This window comes from Leptonychotes weddellii, chromosome 13 (assembly GCF_054177405.1).
Source record: "Leptonychotes weddellii isolate Sample4059 chromosome 13, ASM5417740v2, whole genome shotgun sequence".
Classification (NCBI taxonomy): domain Eukaryota; kingdom Metazoa; phylum Chordata; class Mammalia; order Carnivora; family Phocidae; genus Leptonychotes; species Leptonychotes weddellii.
This window is the reverse complement of record NC_138381.1, coordinates 52,568,594-52,595,597: the sequence shown is the minus strand read 5'-3', so window position 1 is coordinate 52,595,597 and position 27,004 is coordinate 52,568,594. Positions and strand designations below refer to the sequence as shown.

Below are 27,004 nucleotides of genomic sequence, written 5' to 3'. Positions count from 1 at the left end.
TGGGTGGCTCAGTTGGTTAAGCGACTGCCTTCGGCTCAGGTCATGATCCTGGAGTCCCTGGATCGAGTCCCGCATCGGGCTCCCTGCTCGGCAGGGAGTCTGCTTCTCCCTCTGACCCTCCCCCCTCTCATGTGCTTGCTCTCTCTCATTCTCTCTCTCTCAAATAAATAAATAAAATCTTTAAAAAAAAAAAAAATCATGTTTTTAAGCATCATAATTACTACTAGTGACTGGTTAGTCTGCCAGAAGAACAAGGCCAAACAGTGACTTTGAGAAATCCTGAAATGATTGATTTAGATTTATCCCTGCATTAAAGCTATTAATTTTTTTTCAACTTGCAAAACTAATGCACCATAGCTAGTTTCTTGAATGTATATAATACACAGGTTTATCCTTTGTTCGAAGTTGAAATATGCATTCAACTGAAGAATGTATTTTGCATATCGACCGTTCTTTCCAACTCAGATTGTACTTCCAGTCTCTTTGCCCAATTTCTATATACTTGCAGTATACAATAACCAAGTGCCTTCCTTTTATAAAAATGATAAACAATACTTCTAGAGACTACTTTATCCTCCTTACACCTCTGCTTGAGGTGTCACTTACCAGTTGAAAATGTAGTTAACAATTATGTGCTGTAAATCTAAAAATGTTTAAAGGGAAGACTAACATAAACAAGGTCTATAGAAAGATCATGTTAAGACTTGGCTTTAAAGATGGAAAAGCAAAATATATGTGAAATTTGACACAGTTTTTACTTCACAATAATCTAATATTATTGATAAAAGTGACCTGGCAGTTGAAAATGGATGACATTGGAGTGACTGTTAACTACATTATGAAAAAATGCCTTCATAGTTAGCCAGAGATAGCAAAAGACTAAAATGGTACTCCGAAGTTTCAACATGACATTTATATAGCAAGTTGCTAGGTATACACCATGAAATGAACAAATAATATAAAAAGTTTATGTAGATAGGAGATTCATTTTTATTTCTCCAGTGACAATATTCACAGTTGAATGTAAATTAAAGTCCTGCTTGGACACCAAAGCCAGGTCCTTTGGGTGGTTCAGTCAAAGAGGTAAGACCTCCAGCTGGCTCACAAGAGAAGCGTCCACTCCTGAAAAGAGCAAGTAACATTAAACTATTAATGATTACCATTTATAAATCTGTACTTAAAAAAATAGTTGTTACTTCATAACAGCCCAGTTAAGTAACTATTTTTCATCCAAGAGTTGCATGGATTATTTAATTCAAATATTTCAACTGCTGCAAGATTTTCAAAAGTTAAATATGAAAACGGACATACCAAAACTCACCATAAATATGAAAAATACAAAAGTAACACTACTAGTTCCATTTACTGAGCAGTGTACATATATTATTAGCTCATTTACTCTTTACAACAATGCCATGAGTCAAGTAATACTGGCCTTATTTTACAGATACAGAAACGAAGGCTTAGGGGATTCACCATCTGTCCAAGGATCAGAGCTAAGAACTATAGGAAAATAACACAGGCCCAGGAACATTTTTAAAAATCATGCTTTAGGGGCGCCTGGGTGGGTCAGTCGGTTAAGCATCTGACTCGTGATTTCGGCTCAGGTCATGATCTCAGGGTTGTGGGATGGAGCCCTGCATTGGGCTCAGCGTGAAGTCCGCTTGAGATTCTCTCCCTCTCTCTAAAATAAATAAATAGGGGCACCTGGGTGGCTCAGTTGGTTAAGCGGCTGCCTTTGGCTCAGGTCACGATCCCAGGGTCCTGGGATCAAGCCCCGCATCGGGCTTCTTGCTTAGCAGAGAGCCTGCTTCTCCCTCTCCCTCTGCCTGCTGCTCCCCCTGCTTGTGCTCTCTCTCTCTCTGTGTCAAATAAATAAAATCTTAAAAATAAAAATTAAAAAATAAATCTTTTTAAAAAATCATGTTTTAATAAACTAGAGCATTACATTTATTCTTTTTGTATTTGAATTTTATTTAGGCTGAGATCCACAATCACAGTGAACAGAAGAAAATACAGACTTATACATTATATTCGGAAATAAACAGAGGAATTAAAGGAAATGGGAATTTGAAGACTTAGGAGGGGTGTTCCTTAGAGGCACTGAAAACGAAGTATATTGGTATTCATATTTTTAAAAGCAATATTAGTAGTATTAATTTTTCAAAAACAGGTTCCAGACCAGAGTAGCTACCAACAGCCACAAAGAAAACAGGAACAGGTCCTTCGGTAGGAATCTATGAAGAGAGGTAAGCAGAGAGGTAGAAGAACCTGTCTTTTGTTCACCCCCACACATACTTTCCCAGGTAATCACTCACCTCTGCCCCTGTCTGACCTCTTTTGCTAGAGCCCAGGCTCACACCCAATCCTATTTCGCCCTTCCTATTTCCTGGCTTTGTTAATTTACCTGTTCCTGCCACAGATTTCAGCTGAAGAATTGTTCAATTTACATCTTTTTACTCCTTCTTGCTTTGCCCTTCACATTCTGTCATCAATCTTACAAGATTCTTTTTAGAGCCCCAGGAAATCATTTTTTGTTCAGGGGACAGGACAGGGATACCACATAATCATTTTAAGATCTTTCAAGCTATTACGTTACACAATGCAAGTAACTAAGTAGTGTATTATAATGAAGAGTGCCTACAAAGTCAGAAATTAATTAATATATTTGCATTATAGGTTCACTACGAAAACCAGATCAAAAAACAGTTACTGTGAACTATCTGTCTGAATCTAAAATTACATAATGTAGGGTAAGTGGCAAAATGGTATCTAAACTTAATAAAAAACAGTATTTGGCTTTGTAATTTTTTTTATGTTAACTAATAACACAGGTATACTTGCTTTTTGACTGCTAATGAAATAATGCAGGGCGCCTGGGTGGCTCAGTTGGTTGAGCGACTGCCTTCGGCTCAGGTCATGATCCCGGGGTCCTGGGATCGAGTCCCGCATTGGGCTCCCTGCTCTGCGGGGAGCCTGCTTCTCCCTCTCCCACTCCCCCTGCTTGTGTTCCCTCTCTCGCTGTGTCTCTCTCTGTCAAATAAATAAAATCTTTAAAAAAAAAAAAGAAATAATGCAATTATTTTGGAGGACCTTTCTTCCCCTTTAGTAGGTTCCCTCTATGATTTAAGCTCAACTACCTTCTTTACCAACACCAAGGATTCACTTAGGAAGATTATAAAAACTGAGGTTTTGAGAACAATAAATGGGAGAATTAATCACACACACTGCCTGAAACTCTTCAAGGAATTGTGGACTTTTGTGTAAGAAAGTAATTTCAAGAGTAATCTGGTCTATTTTCCTAAAGTTTGTTCCATGCAATTACAGTCCCATGACCTACACTTCGGCGGGGGGGGTTTCAATGGCCTTTTATGTCTGCCTGCAAACTTTCTCCTTCCCTCACCCTTCACAAAATGCACATTAAAATGCTATATAAAGGCTGTAAAGTCCACAGATTGTGTTTCATCTATAAATCTTATAACTTTCCCCTCATTTTATCTGTAAATATGCATCAGACACCAGAGGCAGTGATCTAGCCCTTCCATTCACAATTTACACTAGGGTTTTCACTTCATAAAAAACAAAAAATGATTCGCCTCAAGTGTTATGCTTAAAATGCCATCTATTAATTACCTTGTTCTTATTATAACTCAAAAGGTAAATCTGGTTTTTTAGCCATTCCAACACTACTTGTACATTCATCATTTTAACTCATTTGCATTCTAGAAAACTTGGCCTTTCTGTACATTATGGCTTAGAAGTACTTTTTAAAGAAAAGCTACTTTATGAAAGATTAGTGCTTATCTTTTTAATATTGCTAAGATACACCCACCACTGCCCTCTACTTTTAGTATAAAAAAACAAAAGTGACTTTACAGTCTAGAGTTATCCATAAGCAACCACCTATATTTTCTTTACACATCATATTATCTGTATCCCATAGAATTCTGCAAAAAGGTATCTTTATAAAACTAAATATGAAGAATTCAAATTGGACTTAAAATTAGTTTTAGTTAACCATACTAAAAAAAAACTTCTACCTTTTAATTAGTAATTTCAAAGCAGGTTAAGTAATTTCAGGTTAAGTAATTTCAAAGCAGGTTAAGAAGTTATTTTTGGTACTTAAAAGAAAATGAAAATAACAATCTCAGCACAAATATTTAATGTCAAAATAAAGCACTGCCTTACCATCAGTTTAATACTTCCTTTCTACCCATCATTTACCAAAAACATAAAAAAACAGTTCTGAACCACACAGAGACATGAATCTTTTCCTGATTTTGGCCAGGGTAGACCTGGTAATGGTACTCAGAAATCAGGTACTGCTGAACCAGTTTAATTTCTCCGGTTATTCAAGGACTCACAATGAGCACCTCTTTTACATATGTGAGCAAAGTGCTTTATTATATAAATAGTAATAAAAAAAGTATTAGCCAGCTTTGGTTAATTTAAAGTATAACTATAATAATATTTTGCAGTATAACTATAATTATATTTTGGTTACTACTATCATTGCAGTCTCTTTCATTACACTATATATCCAAAAAACTTGGAGGAAAAGTTTTTGTCTTCTGATGCTGGGAAGACATTCTAGAACTACCATGTCCAAATAGTCTCTACAGACACCACTTGTAGATGCTCTGCAATTACTGAAAAGTAAGTAGATTTATCTTTTTATTTTTTTAAAGATTTATTTATTTTAGAGGGATAGCATGGTGGGGGGGAGGGGCAGAGGGAGAGAGAATCCTCAAGCAGTCTCACCACTGAGTGCAGAGCCTGACTTGGGGCGCCATCCCAGGACCCTGAGATCATGACCTGCACTGAAACCAAGTGTAGGATGCCCCTCAACTGACTGAGCCACCCAGGTGCCCCTATCTCTGTTTTTTAAATAAGAGGGGCTACAAAGGAAATAAAAATAGGTTCAGAAACCAGTAATTCTAAAGTTTTTCGCTCAAATCTAGAACACTCAAAAAAATGCCAGTGAAGAACTATTTACATTTACTGACAAGCAACATATCTATTTAAAAATGCTTAACTGTGGTACTTAGTTAACTGTTTTATTAATGTTAAAATACAATGATGTTATAGTATCCTATGTTAAGAACACCAACAAACTAATTTCACCCCCAGTAATCTCATCCAGCCTTACGGCTTTAAATACCATCTATAATAATTGATGAATCCCCAATTCGTATTTCCAGTCCTAATCTACTTCCTAAATTCCAGGTTCAAATATACCTTTCAGCATTCTACCATGGATGTCTAGGAGGCATCACAACTTTAACCTGTCCCAAAGTGACTTTTCTTCTCCAAACTTGCTGTACCCCAAATTTCCTTTTTTAGTTAAAGGAACCATTGAGGTGCTCAGACCAAAAAGCTAGAAATTACTCATGATTCCTCTGCCCCACAACATGCACTAAATTTTAAACTATTCTCCACACAGTAACTAGCACAATAATTTTAACAAGATTACACATCATTTCCTGCTTTTTGAAAAACTCCTACAACAGCTTTTATTATATTTAGCATTCAAATCAAATTATGTATCTGGGCCCCTATCTACTTCTTGAGAGAGTACACAGAACTGCTATTTATTACCAAGAGCAGGAAAACATATTTAAAACAGGAATAAAGGGCACATTATAGTTCTTTTAATACACTGAAATACTATATGGCCATTAAACCCTACACATATATTGAGAGAAGGAAAATTATATGGCATAAACAAAAAAACATAAAGGGCTTACAACTACATAAAACTACAAACACTTGGTAGTATTAGAAAAAAATTCTGAGGAATATAAGCACTTAGAAATGGAATAGGGGTTTGTTTAGCAGCAAAAGTTCAGGTTCATAACTGAAAGAAAAGTAATTAGTATAACACAACTGCAGGATGGGAGCAACCTGGATGAACAGTGTTGGAAGTTAAAAAAGATCTAAGCATTCTAACTGACTATAAGTGCAATTATTGTTGAAATGTACCTGAAGTGAGAGCTGATGTAATTAGGCTGCATTATTATAAGCATAATGTCTAGAACAGAGAAGATAGTCCCACAATGCTCTGCACCGCTCAGTACATATCTCAAATACTGTGATTAGTGGAAGTATCAAAAAAGTCAGCCAGAAAAGCTACAGAAGAGGGAAACCAAAACTATGTCATAATAAAGAAAAAAATGGAACAACGGTAGACATTAATTCTGAGAAAAAGATTTGGGGAAGAGAAGACACCTATTTTAAGTAAAGGAAGAGCTATCATTTAGAAGAGGTATAAAAGTTATCTTGTGCCAGTTCAAAGGGCAGAACTGGACATGTAGGTGGAAATTAGAGGGAGACAAACTTTGGGTCAATCTTCTGACAGACAGTATGACCTTTAAACAGTAGAATAGATTTTTATTTGTAGTAAATTCCCCTTCTCTATAAATATTCAAGTAGATACCAGGTGATTATCTGAGAGGATTTTAGAGGGAAAAAAATAGTTGCTTTAGATGACAGGTTGCTTTCAATACTATCCAAAGATCCTGACGACAACTGACAACTCCAAAGCTCCAACAACTTACGGGATAATTTTTTTTTTTTTTTTGAGAGAGGGAGAGGGGGGTGTTTAGGGGTTGAGGGAAAGGGTGAGAGAGAATCTTAACTCCACATTGGAATGGAGGGCTCGATCTCACAACCCTGAGATCATGACCTGAGCTGAAATCAATGCTTAATTTACTGAGCCACCCAGGTGCCCCTTAAGGGATAAAATTTTAATTTTTTTTTTTTTAATTTTTTAAAAAGATTTTATTTGACAGAGAAACAGAGAGAGCACAAGCAGGGGGAGCTGCAGGCAGAGGGAGAGGGAGAAGCAGGCTCCCCACTGAGCAGGTAGTCCTATGGGGGACTCAATCCCAGGACCCTGGGATCATGACCTGAGCTGAAGGCAGACACTTAACTGACTGAGCCACCCACACGCCCCTAGGGATAAAATTTTTTAAATTAAGTTTACATTAGGTTAAGCCATTAAAATTTATTGTATAGAAATAAAAGCATACCTTGGCCCAGGTTTTGGAATTTTGCCAGCTTTGAGCTCATCAATAATTTCTTCAATATCCTTAGGTGTCAGATCCTCCTAGAATAAAAAATTAAAAGTCATATTAAAATTACTTCCTACTACTGAAATCTGTATAAATCCCTAATATCAATTAGTTTATTGGTTTTCTTTCTCAGCTCCCAAGTTAGTCACCAAGGTAGCAGTAACTGATTAACTCCTATATATAGTATATACTGTTAAATGTAGTATGCAAGAAGAGCTGTGGCTGAAGAGGCAATACAGAGTAGTACTTTCAAGTGAAAGAGTTCTGCATTTGAGTCCTGACTCCAACATTTAACAGCTAGTAATCTTAAATAAGTTATTCAGCCTCCTTAAGTTTGTTTATTCACTTGTAAACGTACTTCAAGAATGTTTTTGAGGATTCAGTGAGAAAATACATAAAACAGAATAGTGCCATGACACATGCTCAACAAATGCTATGTCCTTGAAGAACAGTGAGGTACAAATAGCAATTAGCACCAGCAGTCATAATAACGTAAAAGTAGATGCTAACATCTCTAAAGATAAAATACTCTCATGATATCTTCTTTCTTTCCCATGTAAAATTCACCGTTTACAAATTCACTTAATTTTTGAACAGAAAGGTAAAAGAAATTATTTTTGGAACGTATCTTAATGACCCTGACCCTCCAGTCCCCATTTCAATGAGAGCAGCTCTATATTTTATACACTATGTACCTGTATAAAATTTCTACCTCAAGAAACGGTTCTGATATTTAAAATAATACATACAGTTGAAACACACAGATACACATGCCCATGTGCCTAGCTCCACCCTAAGTTTAATCAAAGAGAGTCAAAATAGAATGGGTATGATTAAACTAAGAAAAATGCCTAAACCATACTCCTACTCCCTCTCTAAAACTGTTAAGTACTTAAGAAAATGTTTTATAGGACTCTGATACTATGCTAGAGAAATCGTGATTCAGCACTGCATCTCCAGTGCCTCACCACATAGAAGTTCTTTAATATTTGTTCAATGCTTAAACATTTATAAAAATAAAACACTGCTTTCAAACTGCTTAGGGTTCAACAAATGTTCAGAACCTCATAGCTAAAAGGAATCTTTAAGTCATCTAATGATTTTATCTCCCCCAACTTTTTATTATGAAAATTTAAAAACTATACATGAATACCCATATTCCTACCACCTGTATTCAACAACCCAGGATGCTGCAGTATACCAGCACAGACAGAAACGGAGATAGTTGGCCTGGAGAGTTCACTGAAGAACAGTCTGCGATCTCTCCGCTCTGAGGCAGAGGGTTGGAAACGGTCTCTCGTGCTCTGACTCTTGGAAGAGACTCGGATAGCTGCCAGAGAACAAAAGCCCCAAAAAACCGGTTTCCACTGAGTCTATCCCCAGCCACAGGGAGCAGGGCAACTCTGCCCAAACAGGGTTGCCTGAGTAACAGTGTGGCAGGCCCCTCCCCCAGAAGACAGGCTGGGAAAACAAGAGACCAGCAATCCTAAATTCCCTAGAAAACAGGTACATCTTGCTTGGGTTGTGGTCAATAATTTGGACTCTATACATTCCCTCAACCACCCCTCAACAGAATGTCTAGGAGGAGGAACCCCCCAAATAGGAAAGACTCAGAGACTATGACTTATGCCACAGATTTACAAATAGATTCAGATATAACCAAGATGTTGGAGATGGAATTCAGGCTAGCAATTGTGAAGATGAAAGCTAGGATGGAGAAATCGATTAATGGCAACATAGAGTCTCTAAGGGCAAGAAATGAAAACTGAATTGGCAGAACTTAAAAATGCTATCAATGAGATCCAATCTAATCTAGATCCTCTAACAGCTAGGGTAAGCGAGACAGAAGAACAAATTAGTGATTTAGAAGAACAATTAATAGACAAGAAGGGAAAAGAGGAGGCCAGGGAAAAACAACTCAGAATCCATGAAAACAGAATCAGAGAAATAAGTGACGACATGAAGCATTCCAATGTCAGAATAATTGGAATCCCTGAAGGGATGGAGAAAGCGAGGACCAGAAGATGTATTTGAGCAAATTGTATCTGAGAACTTCCCTAATCCAGGGAATGAAACAAACATTCGTGTCCTAGAGGCAGAGAGGACCCCTCCCAAGATCAAGGAAAACAGGCCCACACCCCAGAATGTAACAGTAAAACTTGCAAATCTTAGAACCAAGGAAACCATCTTAAGGGCAGTTAGGGGGAAGAGATCCCTTACGTACAGAGGAAGGAACATCAAAATAACATCAGACTTATCCACAGAGACCTGGCAAGCCAGAAAGGGCTGCAAGACATATTCAGGGTACTAGATGAGAAGAACATGCAGCCAAGAATACTTTTTCCGGCAAGGCTGTCATTTAGAATGGATGGAGATGTAGAGCTTCCAAGACCGGCAGAAACTGAAAGAATATGTGACCACTAAGCTGGCCCTGCAAGAAATATTAAGGGGGGTTCTATAAAAGGAGAAAGACCCCAAGAGTGATCTACAACAGAAACTCACAGGGACAATCTGTAAAAACAAGGTCTTCACAGGCAACATGATGACAATTAATTCATATCTTTCAATAATCACTCTCAACGTGAATGGCCTAAATGCTCCCATAAACGGCACAGGCTTCCAGATTGGATAAAAAATACCCATCCATATGCTGTCTACAACAGACTCATTTTGAACCTAAAGATACATCCAGACTGAAAGTGAAGGGATGGAGATCCATCTTCCATGCCAACAGACCTCAAAACAAAGCTGGGATAGCAATTCTTGTATCAGACAAATAAGATTTTAAACTAAAGACTGTAGTAAATATCTATGCCCCCAACATGGGAGCAGCCATCTACATAAGCCAACTGTTAACCAAAATAAAGAATCATATTGATAACAATACGTTAATTGTAGGAGACCTCAATACTCCACTCTCAGCAACGGACAGATCATCTAAGCAGAAAATCAACAAGGAAACAAGAGCTTTGAATGACACAGTGGACCATATGGACCTCATAGATATATACAGAACATTCCACCCTAAAACAACAGAATATTCATTCTTCTCGAGTGCACACGGAACTTTCTCCAGAACAGACCACATACTGGGTCACAAATCAGGTCTGAACGGATACCAAAAGACTGAGATTATTCCCTGCATATTCTCAGACCACAATGCTCTGAAACTGGAACTCAATCACAAGAAAAAATTTGGCAGAAATTCAAACACTTGGAAGCTAAAGACCACTCTGCTCAAGAATGTTTGGGTCAACCAGGAAATCAAAGAAGAACTTAAACAATTCATGGAAATCAATGAGAACGAAAACACATCGGTCCATAACCTATGGGATACTGCAAAGGCAGTCCTAAGGGGGAAATACATAGCCACCCAAGCCTCACTCAAAAAAATAGAGAAATCCCGAATTCACCGACTAACTACACCTTAAAGAACTAGAGAAAAAGCAACAAATGATACCTAAGCCATGCATTAGAAGAGAAATAATTAAGATTACAGCACAGATCAATGAATTAGGAACCAGAAACACAGTAGATCAGATCAACAAAACTAGGAGCTGGTTCTTTGAAAGAATTAATAAGATCGATAAACCACTGGCCAGACTTATCCAAAAGAAAAGAGAAAGAACCCAAATTAACAACATTATGAATGAAAGGGGAGAGATCACAACTAACATCAAGGAAATAGAAACAATTATTAGAAATTACCATCAACAACTATATGCCAATAAATTGAGCAACCTGGAAGAAATGGATGCTTTCCTGGAAACCTATAAACTCCCAAGACTGAAACAGGAAGAAATTGACAACCTGAACTGGCCAATAACCAGTAACAAGATTGAAGCAGTGATCAAAAACCTCCCAAAAAAACGAGAGCAGGGCCTGATGGATTCCCTGGGGAATTCTACCAAACATTCAAAGAAGAAATAATACCTATTCTCCTGAGGCTGTTTCAAAAAATAGAAACAGAAGGAATACTTCCAGACTCATTCTATGAGGCCAGCATTACCTTAATCCCCAAACCAGCCAAAGACCCCATAAAAAAGGAGAATTTCAGACCGATATCCCTGATGAATATGGATTCCAAAATCCTCAACAAAATCCTAGCTAATAGGATCCAACAATACATTAAAAGGATCATCCACCACGACCAAGTGGGATTTATCCCTGGGATGCAAGGGTGGTTCAACATTCGCAAATCAATCAATGTGTTCTTAATAAGAGGAGAGAGAAGAACCATCCTCTGAATTGACGCAGAAAAAGCATTTAACAAAAATACAACATCCTTTCCTGATTAAAACTCTTCAGAGCACAGGGATAGAGGGAACATTTCTCAATTTCATAAACTCCATCTACGAAAAACCCACAGCAAATATTATCCTCAATGAGGAAAAGCTGAGAGCCTTTCCCTTAAGATCAGGAACATGACAAGGATGCCCACTCTCACCACTATTGTTCAACATAGTACTAGAAGTCCTAGCAACAGCAATCAAACAAAAAGAAATAAAAGGTATTCAAATTGGCAAAGAAGAAGTCAAACGCTCTCTCTTCGCAGATGACATGATGCTTTATGCGGAAAATCCCAAAAGACTCCACCCCCAAATTACTAGAACTCATACAGCAATTCAGTAATGTGGCAGGATACAAAATCAATGCACAGAAATCAGTTGCTTTCTTATACACTAACAATGCCACTGTAGAAAGAGAAATTAGAGAAACGATTCCACTTACATTAGCACCAAAAACCGTAAGATACCTAGGAATAAACCTCACCAAAGAGGTAAAGGAACTACAGAGCACTCATGAAAGAAATTGAAGAAGACACGAAAAGATGGAGAAACATTCCATGCTCATGGATCAGAAGAATAAACATTGTTAAAATGTCTATGCTACCCAGAGCAATCTATACCTTCAATGCCATCCCGATCAAAATTCCAATGACATTTTTCAGAGTGCTCGAACCAACAATCCTAAAATTTGTATGGCATCTGAAAAGACCCTAAATCGCCAAGGAAATGTTGAAAAACAAAGCTGGGGGCATACGTTGCCTGATTTCAAGCTATATTACAAAGCAGTGATCACCAAGACAGCATGGTACTGGTACAAAAACAGACATACAGACCAATGGAACAGAATAGAGAGCCCTAATATGGACCCTCAACTCTATGGTCAAATAATCTTTGACAAAGCAGGAAAAAATATACAATGGAAAAAAAGACAGTCTCTTCAATAAATGGTGCTGGGGAAATTGGACAGCTATATACAGAAGAATGAAACTCGACCATTCTCTAACACCATACACAAAGATAAACTCAAAATGAATGAAAGACCTCAATATGAGACAGGAATCCATCAAAATCCTAAGGCAGTAACCACTTTGACATCAGCTACAGCAACTTCTTTGAAGATATATCTCCAAAGGCTAGTGAAACAAAAGCAAAAATGAAGTTTTGGGACTTCATCAAGATAAAAACCTTCTGCACAGGAAAGGAAACAGTCAAGGAAACAAAGAGGCAACCCACAAAATGGGAGAAGATATTTGCAAATGACACTACAGATAAAGGGCTGGTATCCAAGATCTATAAAGAACTTCTCAAACTCAACACCCAAAAAACAAATGATCAAGTCAAAAAGTGGGCAGAAGATATGAAAAGACACTTCTCTGAAGAAGACATACAAATGGCTAACAGACACATGAAAAAATGTTCATCATCATTAGCCATCAGGGAAATCCAAATCAAAACCACACTGAGATACCACCTTACACCAGTTAGAATGGCCAAAATGGACAAGGCAAGAAACAACAAATGTTGGAGAGGTTGTGGAGAAAGGGGAACCCTCTTACACTGTTGGTGGGAATGCAAATTGGTACGGCCACTTTGGGAAACAGTGTGGAGGTGCCTCAAAAAATTAAAAATAGAGCTACCCTATGACCCAGCAATTGCACTCCTGGGTATTTACCCCAAAGACACAGATGTAGTGAAAAGAAGGGCCATATGCACCCCAATGTTCATAGCAGCTATGTCCACAATAGCCAAACTGTGGAAAGAGCCGAGATGCCCTTCAACAGATGAATAGATAAAGAAGATGTGGTCCGTATATACAATGGAATATTACTCAGCCATCAGAAAGGATGAATACCCAAAGGTTATTCCCTCAGGAGTAAACTAGATATTAAACTGTTCCTCAAAAAGAACTGCTAGTCTAGAACCTTACACACTGGAGCAACAGGGGAGGGTATAAGGAGAGGAGCTTTCTTTTGGAACAGTAGTATTTACAGGAGAAAGAAAGAAGTAAAGCAAATACCTTCTTGAATCCACACTCAGTGCAGGAATCAATTTCTACTAATAAATTTCTAAGAAGTATGAACTAATAATATTATGTATGAAAACCATTATATATAATTAGGGTAGCAAGAAATCTTTTAAAAAGATAACTAGAAAATTCCACACACTTGGGAGACTAATACTTCTAAAAAACACAGGCCAAAGGAGAAATCAAAATGCGTATTTTAGGGGTGCCTGCGTGGCTCAGTCAGTTAAGCGTTTGCCTTTGGCTCAGGTCATGATCCCAGGGTGCTGGGATTGAGCCCCACGTTGGGCTCCCTGCTCAGCAGGGAGCCTGCTTCTCCCTTTCCCTTTGCGCCTCCCCCCCCATGCATGCTCATTCTCTCTCTCTTTCAAATAAGAAAATCTTTTAAAAATGCATATTTAAAAATATTTAGAACTAAATGATAAAAATAATACTTATCAAAACTTGTGACATCCAGCTATAAAGCAGTACTTACAGGAATGATACCATCTCTAAAATTTTTAAAACAAGCAATATATTAGTATGGCTGGATACATATACTCAAAGAGTTTAAAAACATGGACAGGAAGAATACACACTAAATTTATGACAGTGGTTATCTCTGGAAATTAAAGGAATAGGATTTTGGGGGCGTAGGGATGGTTTACCTGCATCTGTAGCTTATTTCTATTCTACAAATAATAATAATGATGATAAAAACAATAATACCTAATAACAGTAAGTAGGGTAAAGTATCTGTTAAATCTTGGTGGTTATTTTCTGTATTTCTATGTGAATTATTTTTCATAATTTAGAAGCTTTTAAAATATGTCATTATCTCCTAGAGTTAAATGCAAAATGTTTAAAGATAATTTTTAAAAACCTTCTGGTGGACAACAATGTGGAAGCTAAACTTGACATATTTTTATGCAAAGCTTTTCAATTTTTTGTTTTTTAATAAACTTTGGAAAACAGAAAAAAAAAACCTGGATATTTATGCAGTTTCTTCTAAATGAATAATTCAGAAACTTGTATCTACAGGAAAGGAAACCAAATATTTAAAATATTTTAAATATGAGATCATACAACTTTAATTTATATTAAATACTCACATAGTAGTTGTCATTTATTTGAACCATTGGTGCATTTACACAGGCCCCTAAACATTCCACCTCTATAAGAGTGAAAAGTTTATCAGGTGTAGTCTCCCCAACCTTTATTCCTAAAAATATAAATAATCACTGTAAGGACCAGGTTATATTTTAATAGCAATGTGGCTTAAGAAAACTACAACAAATTACAGAGGTATACAAAAGTATTGAAGAACATTAATTTTCTTAAAACAACTTCTGTATAATTATACTAGAACATTCAAGGTTTTCTTAAATGGACTTATTCCTTTAAAAACAGTAAGATTTCAGGGGACTCATCTCCAGTGTTTGCTGTTACAGAGCAGTGTATTAGAATATAGTATTTTCATTTTGATTGTGATAGTTAACGTACTATTATCAGTCACACTACCAGATTGGCAAAGACTCAGAAAACTGCTAATGTCAAAGATCATTAAGATTACAAAGAAAACATACTCTCCTATCTTCAGGGAAGACATTTTGGCAAAATATAGTAAAATGTGACTCAACAATTCTATTCTTGTAAACAACCTCGGTATACAATAGGACAATCATGCAAAGATATGTATGCGTGAAAGTAACTGCATAATAACTTATAACAGAAAAACAAGGCAGACATACATATGCTACAGCCAAAATAAAGTGCAAAAAGCAAATAGACATATTTGTGTTTTTAATAATGAAAATAAGCAAAACAACCTAAAATCTAAAACTAATTATACCCAACTATTAGAATTTCTGAGGGTCAAATTTTGAGCAGACTCCAGCTTTCTGTTTTATATACTTCAATACAGCCCAACTATTTTTACAACATGCAAATACTTTATATTCTGTAGCAACAAGATTAAAGTATACCTCCTTTTACTTCATTTGATATGTAGAGCTATAAATGCAGCAATGGCAGTTTTATATGGATTAAAAATGTTCTTATAATTTTATAAATGCCACTCTAATAACATCTTATTTCAAATTTCCCTTTCTGAAGCATTCTTACTATTCTCGTATCTTATTTGTTCCAAGACTCATTTGGAAGAATACAAGGACAATAAAATCACTTTTTTATGTACCACATACTATTATTACACAATGAGTGAAACTTAATTTCTAAACAATGAAAACTTTAAAACCCCTAGAAGCTTTTCAAACATACTTAATGATTATGGGGAAAAAAAGAGGTGAAAATTCAGCTTTGAGGCTGAGAACTAAGGAAAAATACAAAATAAGAACAAATAAAGGTGGGCAACCACAGTAAGACAAAAATTTACTGAAGTACAGATCAGATCCAATAAGATGGCAAACACTGGAAAACTCAGGTAGAAATGGGTCAAATCTAGAAAGACAATCCTATTTTTCATAAAAGTTATAAATACAATGTGTCCCATACCAAGCTTTTTCTGAATGGCCTCCAGTATGCTGTCAGAGTTTCGAAGCATGCAAGGGGTGGTAGTGCAGACCTGAATGTGATACTTTCCAACTGGCTTTCGATTATACATTGTATAAAAAGTTGCTACTTCATATACTCTCATTGGAGGTACTTGTAAAACTTCTGCAACCTAAAATATTAGGAAATTTTTAAATAATTATAATATTTATTAATTGAGAATTAGGTATGTTGTAAAGAGCATAATTTCAATTTGGTAAAAATGTAAAACTTATTCATAAGCAGAAAATATACTTGTACTTGGTATTTGGGAGGTATAAGTCCTTCTACACTTAAATGCACAGAGCCCAGAAGCTAATGGTTACAGCACCTCCTCCACTTTACCCCATGCCCCGTCTCTGCAAAAATGATCTTTTTCTCTAAATCTTTGAGTCTTTCACTGTTCAGAATTTCTACTTTGATCATTTCAACACTCATATTTTATAATTTAAAATTTCTAAATAGCAAAAATTTGGTGACCACGCCCCAATAAATTAAATATTTGTATGTTTTCAACCCTTCACCAATTTTTCAAAAAGCCTTGATGTTACTAGTGATGTACACTGCATGCAAATGGTATGGCAACCCAAAAAAGGGGCGAGACTCAAAACTCACCTATTAGTCAGTATTGATTTACAAATCTACACACTTTATATACACACAAACCACACACACAACACGTACATAACTCTCCAGAACAATCCAAAACACTACTTCTATTTCAAATCGCAACACTCTACAAAAATCGTATGGACTAGTACTTCCCAACCCTTCCAATCAAGGTATTTATAGTAAATATGTCTTTTGACACAGTGGTGTTCAGGACCAAGGGAATCATTATCTGAGTATAACTCTCTTGATCAGGGCAAGTCTATTAAGGAAAACAAGGTTGTTTTAGCTGTTTGCTAGGGATAGTCCACATATAGTCTATCATGACTATCATCCTGGCTACAACATTCCAGGTGACCTAACATCATTAATCTATCCGGTCGTAAGATTTGATTCTTAAAAATTATGCATATTTCCATGTTTTGACATGAAAGATGAGTTTGTTAAATGGCATTTCAGATGACAAATATGTTGAGCTTTCCTCATATTAGGGATTCTAAAGGATATGTATTCTCAAAAGACATCTAATCATGGCTCACTTGTGAAAGATAAGTATGCTAAATTTAATTTGGTGATACTAAACCAGGCATGTACCTCTGAATCTGGGAGCTCTCAAAACACACATGCTGGAGCCAGAAAATACACATGCTAGAGCTCTACCACTGATGCCTAACTTGAAAAAGCTCCCTTGGGGATGCTGCTGTATCTCCCTACACCTTAGTGATGGTTAAGGTACTAATGTGTGAGCTTCTGGATATTGTTTTGGTTGTAAGGTTGGGTTTTCCTTTGGGGAGAGGGGGGAGCCAAAGAAACAGTAACATTAAAGTCTCAAATATAAAAATGGAATCTTGATTCTATTCTCTGTACACTATTTCCTGCCTCTCACACGTATATATTCAATTCTAAATAGAACAGGACAATATTTATGAAACATTTTCACCTTGGTTGTCATTTATTTTATTTCATTCTGTTAAGCTTGCCATTCAGCAAGACTTCCAACACATTTGCCATTATTAAAGACTGAATTTTGGGGACGCCTGGCTTGCTCATTCAATAGAGCGTGCAACTCTTGATCTCAGGGTTTTAAGTTCAAGCCCCCGTTGGGTGCAGAGATTATTTAAAAAAATAATAAAAATCAGGGCGCCTTGGTTGCTCAGTAGTTGAGCACCTGCCTTCGGCTCAGGTCATGATCCCAGGGTCCTGGGATCAAGCCCCGCATTGGGCTCCCTGCTCGGCGGGAAGCCTGCTTCTCCCTTCCCTATCCCCCCTGCTTGTGTTCCCTCTCTCGCTGTGTCTCTGTCAAATAAATAAAATCTTAAAATGAATAAATAAATAAATAAAATAAAATCTTTAAAAACGTCAATTTTTGCAGAAAAGAAAAAAGCATATCTAAATCGTTATTTAGAAAGTTTGCTATTATAATACAAAAAACAATGTTAAGTAATTTAGAAAACACCCAAAGAGCTATGTGATTTACTGGGAAAAAAAAAAAACACCTGGGGCGCCTGGGTGGCTCAGTTGGTTAAGCGACTGCCTTCGGCTCAGGTCATGATCCTGGAGTCCCAGGATCGAGTCCCACATCGGGCTCCCTGCTCAGCAGGGAGTCTGCTTCTCCCTCTGACCCTCCTCCCTCTCATGCTCTCTGTCTCTCATTCTCTCTCTCGCAAATAAATAAAATCTTAAAAAAAAAAAAACACCTGACTATATTTTACTAAGTATAGTACCAATGAAACTTGCTTTGTAACATTTTTCAGTCAAAAATAATTAAAATAATAAAATAATAATGGTCCATAACCATGTTAGAGTACTATACAAAGCAAATTAAGAGATATGAACAAAATCTAAAATCTGCCTATGGCATTCCATTAGATCAACTGAAGACATTCCTATTTTTTAAGAAAGATGATAATGGTCTAGCCTAATAGACCAAATAAAATTTAGAAAGTGAAAAAGAGAAATGAAGTATAGCAGAATCTCTGCAATAGTCAAGTAGCAAATGCACTGAATTGGAAATGGTCCAGTCCCAACTCTATCACTTAGGAATCATAACATAATAATTTGTAGAGATCTACCCTAGTTCAAAATCTTCACTGCAGATGATGACGTAAGTCCACAGAAAAACCAGATCTCTTAGCTCAAATGTATTTCCCATTATATCACACTGGCTTCTTATTTGTGTGATTCTCATAAGAATCGTATGATTTTGTACGGCACTTCATAACTATACCCTGCAATATAATACCACAAAAATATAGTTATATTAATATAATATATAATATCAATAATACAACTATATTAATATATGAATAAATGTGAAATGTAGATTACTGTTGAAACCACAATTAGAAAAAATGAGTCTTAAAAATGTATGAATAGACTAACCTTTAAATGGGTCACCCATACCATTTCTGTATGTTGCTAATTATCAAGTCTAGGGTAGCATCAAATACTATGTATTATATAAATTTTATTAAAGCCTGTAGCCAAAGATGCAAAATAATAAAAAGATTCATATTAGCTGTGAGGAGATCCTTTTCTCCATTATTTTAGTGTCTAAACAGCACATTAATTTTCGGAGTACCTTGACAGCAAATTATACACATGTGGAATCTTTTATCTTTACTATGGCCATTTCTCTCAAACAGGGAAAAAAGAGAAAACTACTTTCACTATAATGCCTTTACTATTTCCTGCAAGGATAAAAAGCTCTACCTTTTCAGTTCTCCACATTATTAAGAGAACCAACAAAAACACACATCTGAGGAAACATAAATGATTAAAAGCTTCAAATTCCTAGATTCTGACATTAGTAACCGTCAGAGGAATTTCTACATAAGGAAGAAATTCATTCACAGTCTCTCCTCTTTTCAAACTAATGTAAAAATGAATTTGGTACCTTGTTCATAGCAGAGATGGGCAGCCATCCATTCTGTCTCTGGGCTAAATCCAGGACTGGAAGTACAGCTGCTGCTTTATGTCCTTCTGGATAGTTTTTTACAATTGCCTCTATCCTCTGTATCAAAGAAAAAGCACATATTTTGATACATCTGGAAAATATTAAATATTTTGTAAATTCATTATACTGTTAATTTAGTCATACCTTATAGTTTTCTGGTGTGAAATCAAATGGAGTATCTGGGTTATTCTCAGGAGTATCTCTGTGCTATATAAAGGGAAAAAATGTTTTCCAAAATTATCAAAATTCCCTCAAAAGTATGAACAGCTCTGTATATTACTATACTACTACTGATCACTTAATCTCTTCACTTTAATTCTGACATTATATAATCTATCCTTGCATCAAAAAGAATGGCTAATTATTAAATACACATGACTATGATTAACAAAGTAATGTTAACAGAATTCAAAATTTCAGAAAAGTTTTAGAAATCACTCTTTAATAATTAAGAGAACTAGTTGTAGGACCAAACCCCAAAAAAGTATTATCCAAGTTGATTAGAGAACAGGATCTTCTAATGTAATTACCAAAAAAACTCAATTGCTGGAACACTTATAAAATCAAGACACAAAATTTTGAGTATGCACATAACATGCATTGTTCCAAAGGTGTGTATCAGATTATCAAAAGGACCCACTGTGTTAGGAAGGTACACAAGCATCACCTCTTCCCCACATAACAAAAACCAGTTAATGGCAAGAAGCTTTATTTCTTTTCTACAAAGAGAACAGGCCCTCTTAAAAAACTGACAAGAAATGGCATGTCAACAGGAAATCAAATGAGTCACACTGAGATTAACACATCAATTAATGTTTAGTATGTTTGGTGAACAGAGAACTGAATCCCTCAATATGTTAACTCTTAAAGTTCTGCTTTTTCAAAGATATAAAAGAGGAAAAGAAAATGGAAACTTTGGACAATGATTTCAAATATGTGGCAAATTTAATACTTTTAGACAAACATGAAAAAATATAAAGCAGGAATCTACTCAATAGATGGCTAACTCATTTATTAAGATTCAGCCTGGAAATAATTCAGTTAACAAAACTGTACCACTAACTCTAAATCATCCTACAAAGCTACTAAATTGCCTTTAAACAACACAAGATTGATCCCTGAAAACTGTGCCTTATCACAGAAAGGAGATACATTATCTTATCTCTGAATTGTACAACTAAGCTGGTGAGTTCATGGACATCTACCTGTAGTTAAACCCTGGAAACCAAAAATATAAAGGAACTACTAATGTATTCACTGTATTACTAAAATCCATGAGTTTTAAACTAGTACCGTTTTGGGATTCCCCAAGTTGCAGCCACAGAATCTTTAGTCAGCCAGTATGACTGATTTTTAAGAACCCAAAGTGAGACTATTTAGAAGATAGTCCCTGCCATCACTTTAGCTGAGATTTGTTTTTAATCAAAGAATCAGTTTAGGGCTCACAGTAATTTCACCAAAAAAATAATGTCAATTCAGAGCTACCCTGGTGTCAACTTAAACTCAAGAGGTTCAACTGGAATCACACATCTTTTGAAATTTAATGAATTCAATTAGCTATATTTCAATCACCACAATGGCTAGCATATACCAAAGACATTGGGGTTTAAGATATCTTGGATTGTTACAGTAGTTTTACCCAAATTTCCAAGTCTTTACATTCTAAAGAAATTGGAGTACTTACCACAAATAAGGCTCCTCCAGCTCCATTTTGCACAGCTGTCTTATGTAAATTCCTTATATGTCTCCCCTAAAATTTTAAGAAAATTTAGTAAATCATAAGCCTTAAGAAATTTTTCATGAGTAAATACCTTAAGATCCATAATTTAAAACAACAGACTCAACTTATGTAAGTAAAAGATCTTAGGGGATATGGCTCACTGTGCTACACCCTGCCCATCTCTATTTCAGGAGAGGTATAAGGAAATGGAAATCCAAGGTAAGGTTATTAACCTGCCTAAGATAACACATGAGTCCACGGAAGAACCAGGTCCACAACCTATTATCTCCTAAGTCATGTACCCTTTCTATTACACTCTTGTCAGCATGCATTAGGAGAGTTGATATTCCATTAATTTACAGACTTTCATTTTTTTCTGAATCAAGCTGGATGCCAGCTTTCATTTAATGTGGGCTTTCATAAACATATTTTCATTCTGTACAAATGAGTCATATACTCTTGCACAAATGAGTCAAGTATAGCCCCCTTTTCAATTCTTTATGAATTAGTTTAGAAACTCCAGCCATAAAGTTTCAGAAAGCTGCTTGTGATGCTATGCAGTGACCATAGTCAGTTGTTTTAGAAGGAATTCATTTGATTATTTGCCGTTGCATTTTATTTCTCTTTGTCCTGTTGCTTCCCCCCCCCAACACCCTTACCACCCTCCCTGCCACCACCAAAAGCAATTCAATCACTATTCAGAAACCCTCTGATTTCTGAGTTCTACTAATCACACAATGGTAGAACTCTGGATTATGAATTAAATACAAGATTATACATATACCCCTGATGCCTGTCCAGAACCTAGACTGAGATAAACATAAAACTAAGGCCATAGTTCCCAAATAATACTGTTAAAAAAAAAACACCAGCATAAAGCTTTGAAAAATTAACTGAAACTAAAATTTAGAAGATAGTCCCTGCCATCACTTTAGCTGAGATTTGTTTTTAATCAAAGAACAATTTTTACTGAGTAACATTAGTGAATTACTTAACTAAATTCTGAGAAGAAACAAAAGACTTCATAATAAAGTAAAGAAGAATGGATTTAAGAGAAGAGAAAGCATCCAGTCTCCTCTTTTCCTAACTTCTGAACCCTAACATTTTGTTTACTTTACTGACTCTTTACCCACCCCCTCAGGGGAGGTTGTCCTCAGGGCTCAGCTCTGTCCTAGGTTCTTTTCTCCACAGATTTTTTTGCCCCTTCAAGCTTATTCATTCTCATATGTTTAACTCCATGCTGATGATTCCTGGATCTTATACACATTTGATGACAAAAAATTAACAACCTGAAGAGATCATAAACACATATAAATCAATGAGGAAAATGAATAAATATGAACAAAAATGTCACAATATAACTGCTAATGACCTAACTAGTAATTTAAAACATGCATGTGATCATCAAGACAGCATGGTACTCACACAAAAACAGACACATAGATCAATGGAACAGAACAGAGAGCCCAGAAATGGACCCTCAACTCTATGGTCAACTAATCTTCGACAAATCAGGAAAGAATATCCAATGGAAAAAAGAACAGTCTCTTCAATAAATGGTGCTGGGAAAATTGGACAGCCACATGCAGAAGAATGAAACGGGACCATTCTCTTACATCATACACAAGGATAAACTCAAAATGGATGAAAGACCTAAATGTGAGACAGGAATCCATCAAAATCCTAGAGAACACAGACAGTAACCTCTTTGATCTTGGCTGCAGCAACTTCTTGCAAGACACGTCTCTGAAGGCAAGGGAAACAAAAGCAAAAATGAACTATTGGGACTTCAAGATAAAAAGCTTCTGCATGGCAAAGGATAGTTAACAAAACTAAAAGGCAACCTACGGAATGGGAGAAGATATTTGCAAATAACATAACAGATAAGGGGCTGGTATCCAAGATCTATAAAGAACTCATCAAACTCGGGGCACCTGGATGGCTCAAATGGTTAAGAGTCTGCCTTCGGCTCAGGTCATGATCCCAGGGTCCTGGGATCGAGCCCTGCATCGGGCTCCCTGCTCAGCGGGGGGCCTGCTTCTCCCCTTCCCTCTGCTTCTCCCCCTGCTCATATTCTCTCTCTCTCTCTGTATCTCAAATGAATAAATAAAAAAAAAACTTATCAAACTCAACACCCAAAAAACAAATAATCCAGTCAAGAAATTGGCAGAAGATATGAACAGACACTTCTCCAAAGAAGACATACAAATGGCCAACAGACACATGAAAAAATGCTCCACATCACTTGGCATCAGGGAAATACAAATCAAAACCACAAAACCAGTTAGAATGGCTAAAATTAACAAGAAAATTAACAAGACTGGGAACAACAAATGTTGGCGAGGATGTGGAGAAAGGGGAACCCTCTTACACTGTTGGTGGGAATGCCAGCTGGTACAGGCCCTCTGGAAAACATGAAGGTTCCTCAAGAAGTTAAAAATAGAGCTACCCTGGGGCACCTGGGTAGCTCAGTCAGTTGGGTGTCTGCCTTCGGCTCAGGTCATGATCCCAGGAGTCCCATATCGGGCTCCCTGCTTGGCATGAAACCTGCTACTCCCTCTCCCACTCCCCCGCTTGTGTTCCCTCTCTCGCTGTCTCTCTCTCTGTCAAATAAATAAATAAAATCTTAAAAAAAAAAAACAACTACCCTATGACCCAACAAGTGCACTACTGGGTATCTACCCCAAAGATACAGATGTAGTGAGAAGAAGGGGCACATACACCCCAATGTTCATAGCAGCAATGTCCACAACAGCCAAACTGTGGAAGGAGCCGAGATGTCCTTCAACAGATGAATGGATAAAGATGATGTGGTTTATACATACAATGAAATCTTAGTCAGCCATCAGAAAAGATGAATACCTACCATTTACATTGACATGGATGGACCTGGAGGGGATTATGCTAAGTGAAGAAGTCAAACTGCGAAAGACAATTATCATATGGTTTCACTCATACGTGGAATATAAGGAATAGTACAGAGAATAATGGGGGAAGGGAGGGAAAACTGAATGGGAAGAAATCAGAGAGGGAGACAAACCATGAAAGGCTCTTGACTCTGGGAAACAAACTGAGGGTTGCGGAAAGGGAGGTGAGTGGGGGTGTGGGGTAACTGGGTGATGGGCATTAAGGAGGGCACGTGATATGATGAGCACTGGGTGTTATACGCAACTAATGAATCACTGAACATTACATCAAAAATTAATGATTTATTATATGTTGGCTAATTGAATTTAAATAAAAAAATAAAAATAAAATAATAAAACAGGCATGTTTAAATGAGATAACATTTCCAGCTATCAAATTAGTACTGGTTTTTGGTTTTTTTTTTAAAGATAACAGTTCTGTTGAGTGAATGGAAGTAGGTATGCTTACACATTAGGTAAAAATTGATACAGCCTTTTAGGAGAGCAAATTGATATGGTGTATGGACAGACTAAAGAAAGCTTCCATCTTTTAATTTATTAATTCTACTTCTAGAATTTTATCCAAAAAACAGTATAAAATGAGGATAAAGGTGTATACAGAAATATATTCTCTGTATTGTTCTGGCAAAACACAAGCAACCAAAAAGCCCAACATAGAAAGGTTTTAACTAAATAATAATTCCAACAAAAATCATACTATGTAGCTGCCAAAAATTGTTATTTTCTAAAAATAATGACACTGAAAGATGTATTTATGCCACAATCACAACTGGAAAATATCAGGGTTAAATAAAACAGAAAAGCATAAACTACCATCCCAATTTATTCAATATAGACACTAATGAAAAGATTGGAAGGCCATAACAATTTAAAGTGCTTATCTCTGTTATTATGATGTTAACAAGATTATAAGGGATTCTTATTTTCATACTGTTTCTTGTATTTTTCTCTATTTTCCATGCTTCTTATGCAGCATGGATTCATTGACAAACAAAAAATCTTATTTAAAACAAAACATTCATCAGGGCGCCTGGTTGGCTCAGTCAGTTAAGCACACAATTCTTAATGCCAGCTCAGGTCATGACTCAGGGTCCTGGGATAGAGCCCCGGGTGCAACTCCACACTCAGCGGGGAGTATACTTGAGGATTCTCTTCCTCTGCCCTTCTGTGCACACACACATACAATCTCTCTCTCAAATAAATAAATCTTAAAAAACAATAAAACAAAACATTCATCAAGTACAAAATGAAATTTACCACCTCTACTATTAATCCTATTTACCCTTCCAACTTCCCTATATATTATCAAATTAAACACCACTAATCTCTAAGTTAAAATAGCTTCAGTTTTGGGTCAATATTTGATCCCTTCCCCATTATTCCAGTATCTGTCACATAACTTTACTTAAAATGAAAAATACGGGAAAAAAGAAAAATACCGAGATAATCTTGAAAATTGGTCCTGGGGCTAGGTAGCTATATATTGGAAAATCTATTTTGAGGCACTCTCTGGCTGACCTGTAATTCTGGATATGCACATGAGTTTACACACACAGGCACTTCTGTCCAAAATTATGTGTTTTAAAGTCCAAATCACTGAAAACAGACTACTGATTGAAAACAGGAAAAAACAGCTAAACCATAGAAAAAATGCTAGAGTTTCAGATTTAAAAAAATTTTTTTTTACTAACATGTGACTTTACACAAGTCACTTAATTTTTTTAAGACTCAATTTCTGCACCTATAAAACAGGGATGTTTAATTACTGGAGTGCTTTGAGGTTCAAATAATAAAGTTTCTCTGAAAATACTATATAACCTATTAAAGCATTATGACATTTGCTTAGCTAATAGGATAAAACATTTAATAACTGAAAAATGGAAGATTTAAACAACTGCATTTTAAGAACTAAACAGATTTTAAAATTGCACTTTGTTAGCTGACTCTAACAGTCACTGTCACATTGTCACAAAGAACAGATTAGTGACAGCTTCCTGAACTTCCACATAATTATTTTTATTCTTTATATCCACATAAGACCATCAATTTTTCTGGCGAAAGTATATTATAGATGGTTGAAAAATACTATCTCCTCTCATCAGTGAAATTAACTTATAAATTTTTTTTTACTTAAAGTGGGGAAGAAGTAATAGTGCTGGTAGACAATTTTCATGTTTCTGCACATCTCTGCACCCGAGAAGAGGCACTAGCCACTGACACCTCTTGTTCCAGACTGTCTTTTCAAGGATTTTTGTAGAGGATATCTCCCTCTCAGGCAAACACTGGGCAAGTTCTCTTGCAGCTGGAGTTGGGTTCCTCAGTTACGATGCACAGCATTCACCCAGGTTGCTCTATGTCACTCCCATGGGATGTGAGGGTGAAGGAGAACCAATATGAACAAGAAGTTTATGCTACCCTGCATGGCCTGAGTAATAAAGTCTTCACAGTTCTTGACAAGAAGATAAAAATCTACAAATACACCAGTCTGCATGTCCCACTAATTTTTCAAAATATAGAAAATGTTATAAAATAGAGAAGTAATATAGAGGTATTACAAGAAACCAGTAACAGTGGCTGTCTCTGAAGAAGGGGATCAAGATGTGGAGTGGGAAGGAAATTTACTCTTTAATATATGCAATACATTTAATATATTCACCATAATATATATTTCCCTGTACCCCATTCTTTAATGTATATTTTATACTTACTACAATATATATATCCTTGCATACTGTTTGAATTGTCATGTATATGTATTACATTTCAATTTTTTTAAAAGATTTTATTTATTTATTTGACACAGAGAGAGAATACAAGTAGGGGGAGCGGGAGAGGGAGAAGCAGGCTCTCTGCTGAGCAGGGAGCCCGATGTGGGGCT

General features: G+C 36.3%; 1 protein-coding gene and 1 long non-coding RNA gene across 2 annotated transcripts in view; both read right to left on the bottom strand.

Moving 5' to 3' along the window:
• Positions 1-966: 966 nt before the first annotated feature.
• NDUFV2 (NADH:ubiquinone oxidoreductase core subunit V2) overlaps positions 967-27,004 on the bottom strand; it is a 35,572-nt gene continuing 9,534 nt past the window's right edge. Inside the window, exons 2-8 of the mRNA XM_006742409.3 lie at positions 21,164-21,229; positions 19,624-19,686; positions 19,420-19,536; positions 15,879-16,047; positions 14,477-14,586; positions 7,032-7,108; positions 967-1,122 (exon numbers count right to left, since the gene is read on the bottom strand). Of these exons, the coding sequence (XP_006742472.1) occupies positions 1,029-1,122; positions 7,032-7,108; positions 14,477-14,586; positions 15,879-16,047; positions 19,420-19,536; positions 19,624-19,686; positions 21,164-21,229 (696 nt within the window). The 3' untranslated portion in view covers positions 967-1,028. The remainder of the gene's footprint in view (positions 1,123-7,031; positions 7,109-14,476; positions 14,587-15,878; positions 16,048-19,419; positions 19,537-19,623; positions 19,687-21,163; positions 21,230-27,004) is intronic.
• On the bottom strand, positions 16,455-19,411 carry LOC145716803 (uncharacterized). Its single transcript, XR_014139708.1, has 2 exons — positions 18,221-19,411; positions 16,455-18,019 (listed from the first exon to the last, which is right to left on the bottom strand). It is a non-coding gene; the product is annotated as an uncharacterized LOC145716803 (long non-coding RNA).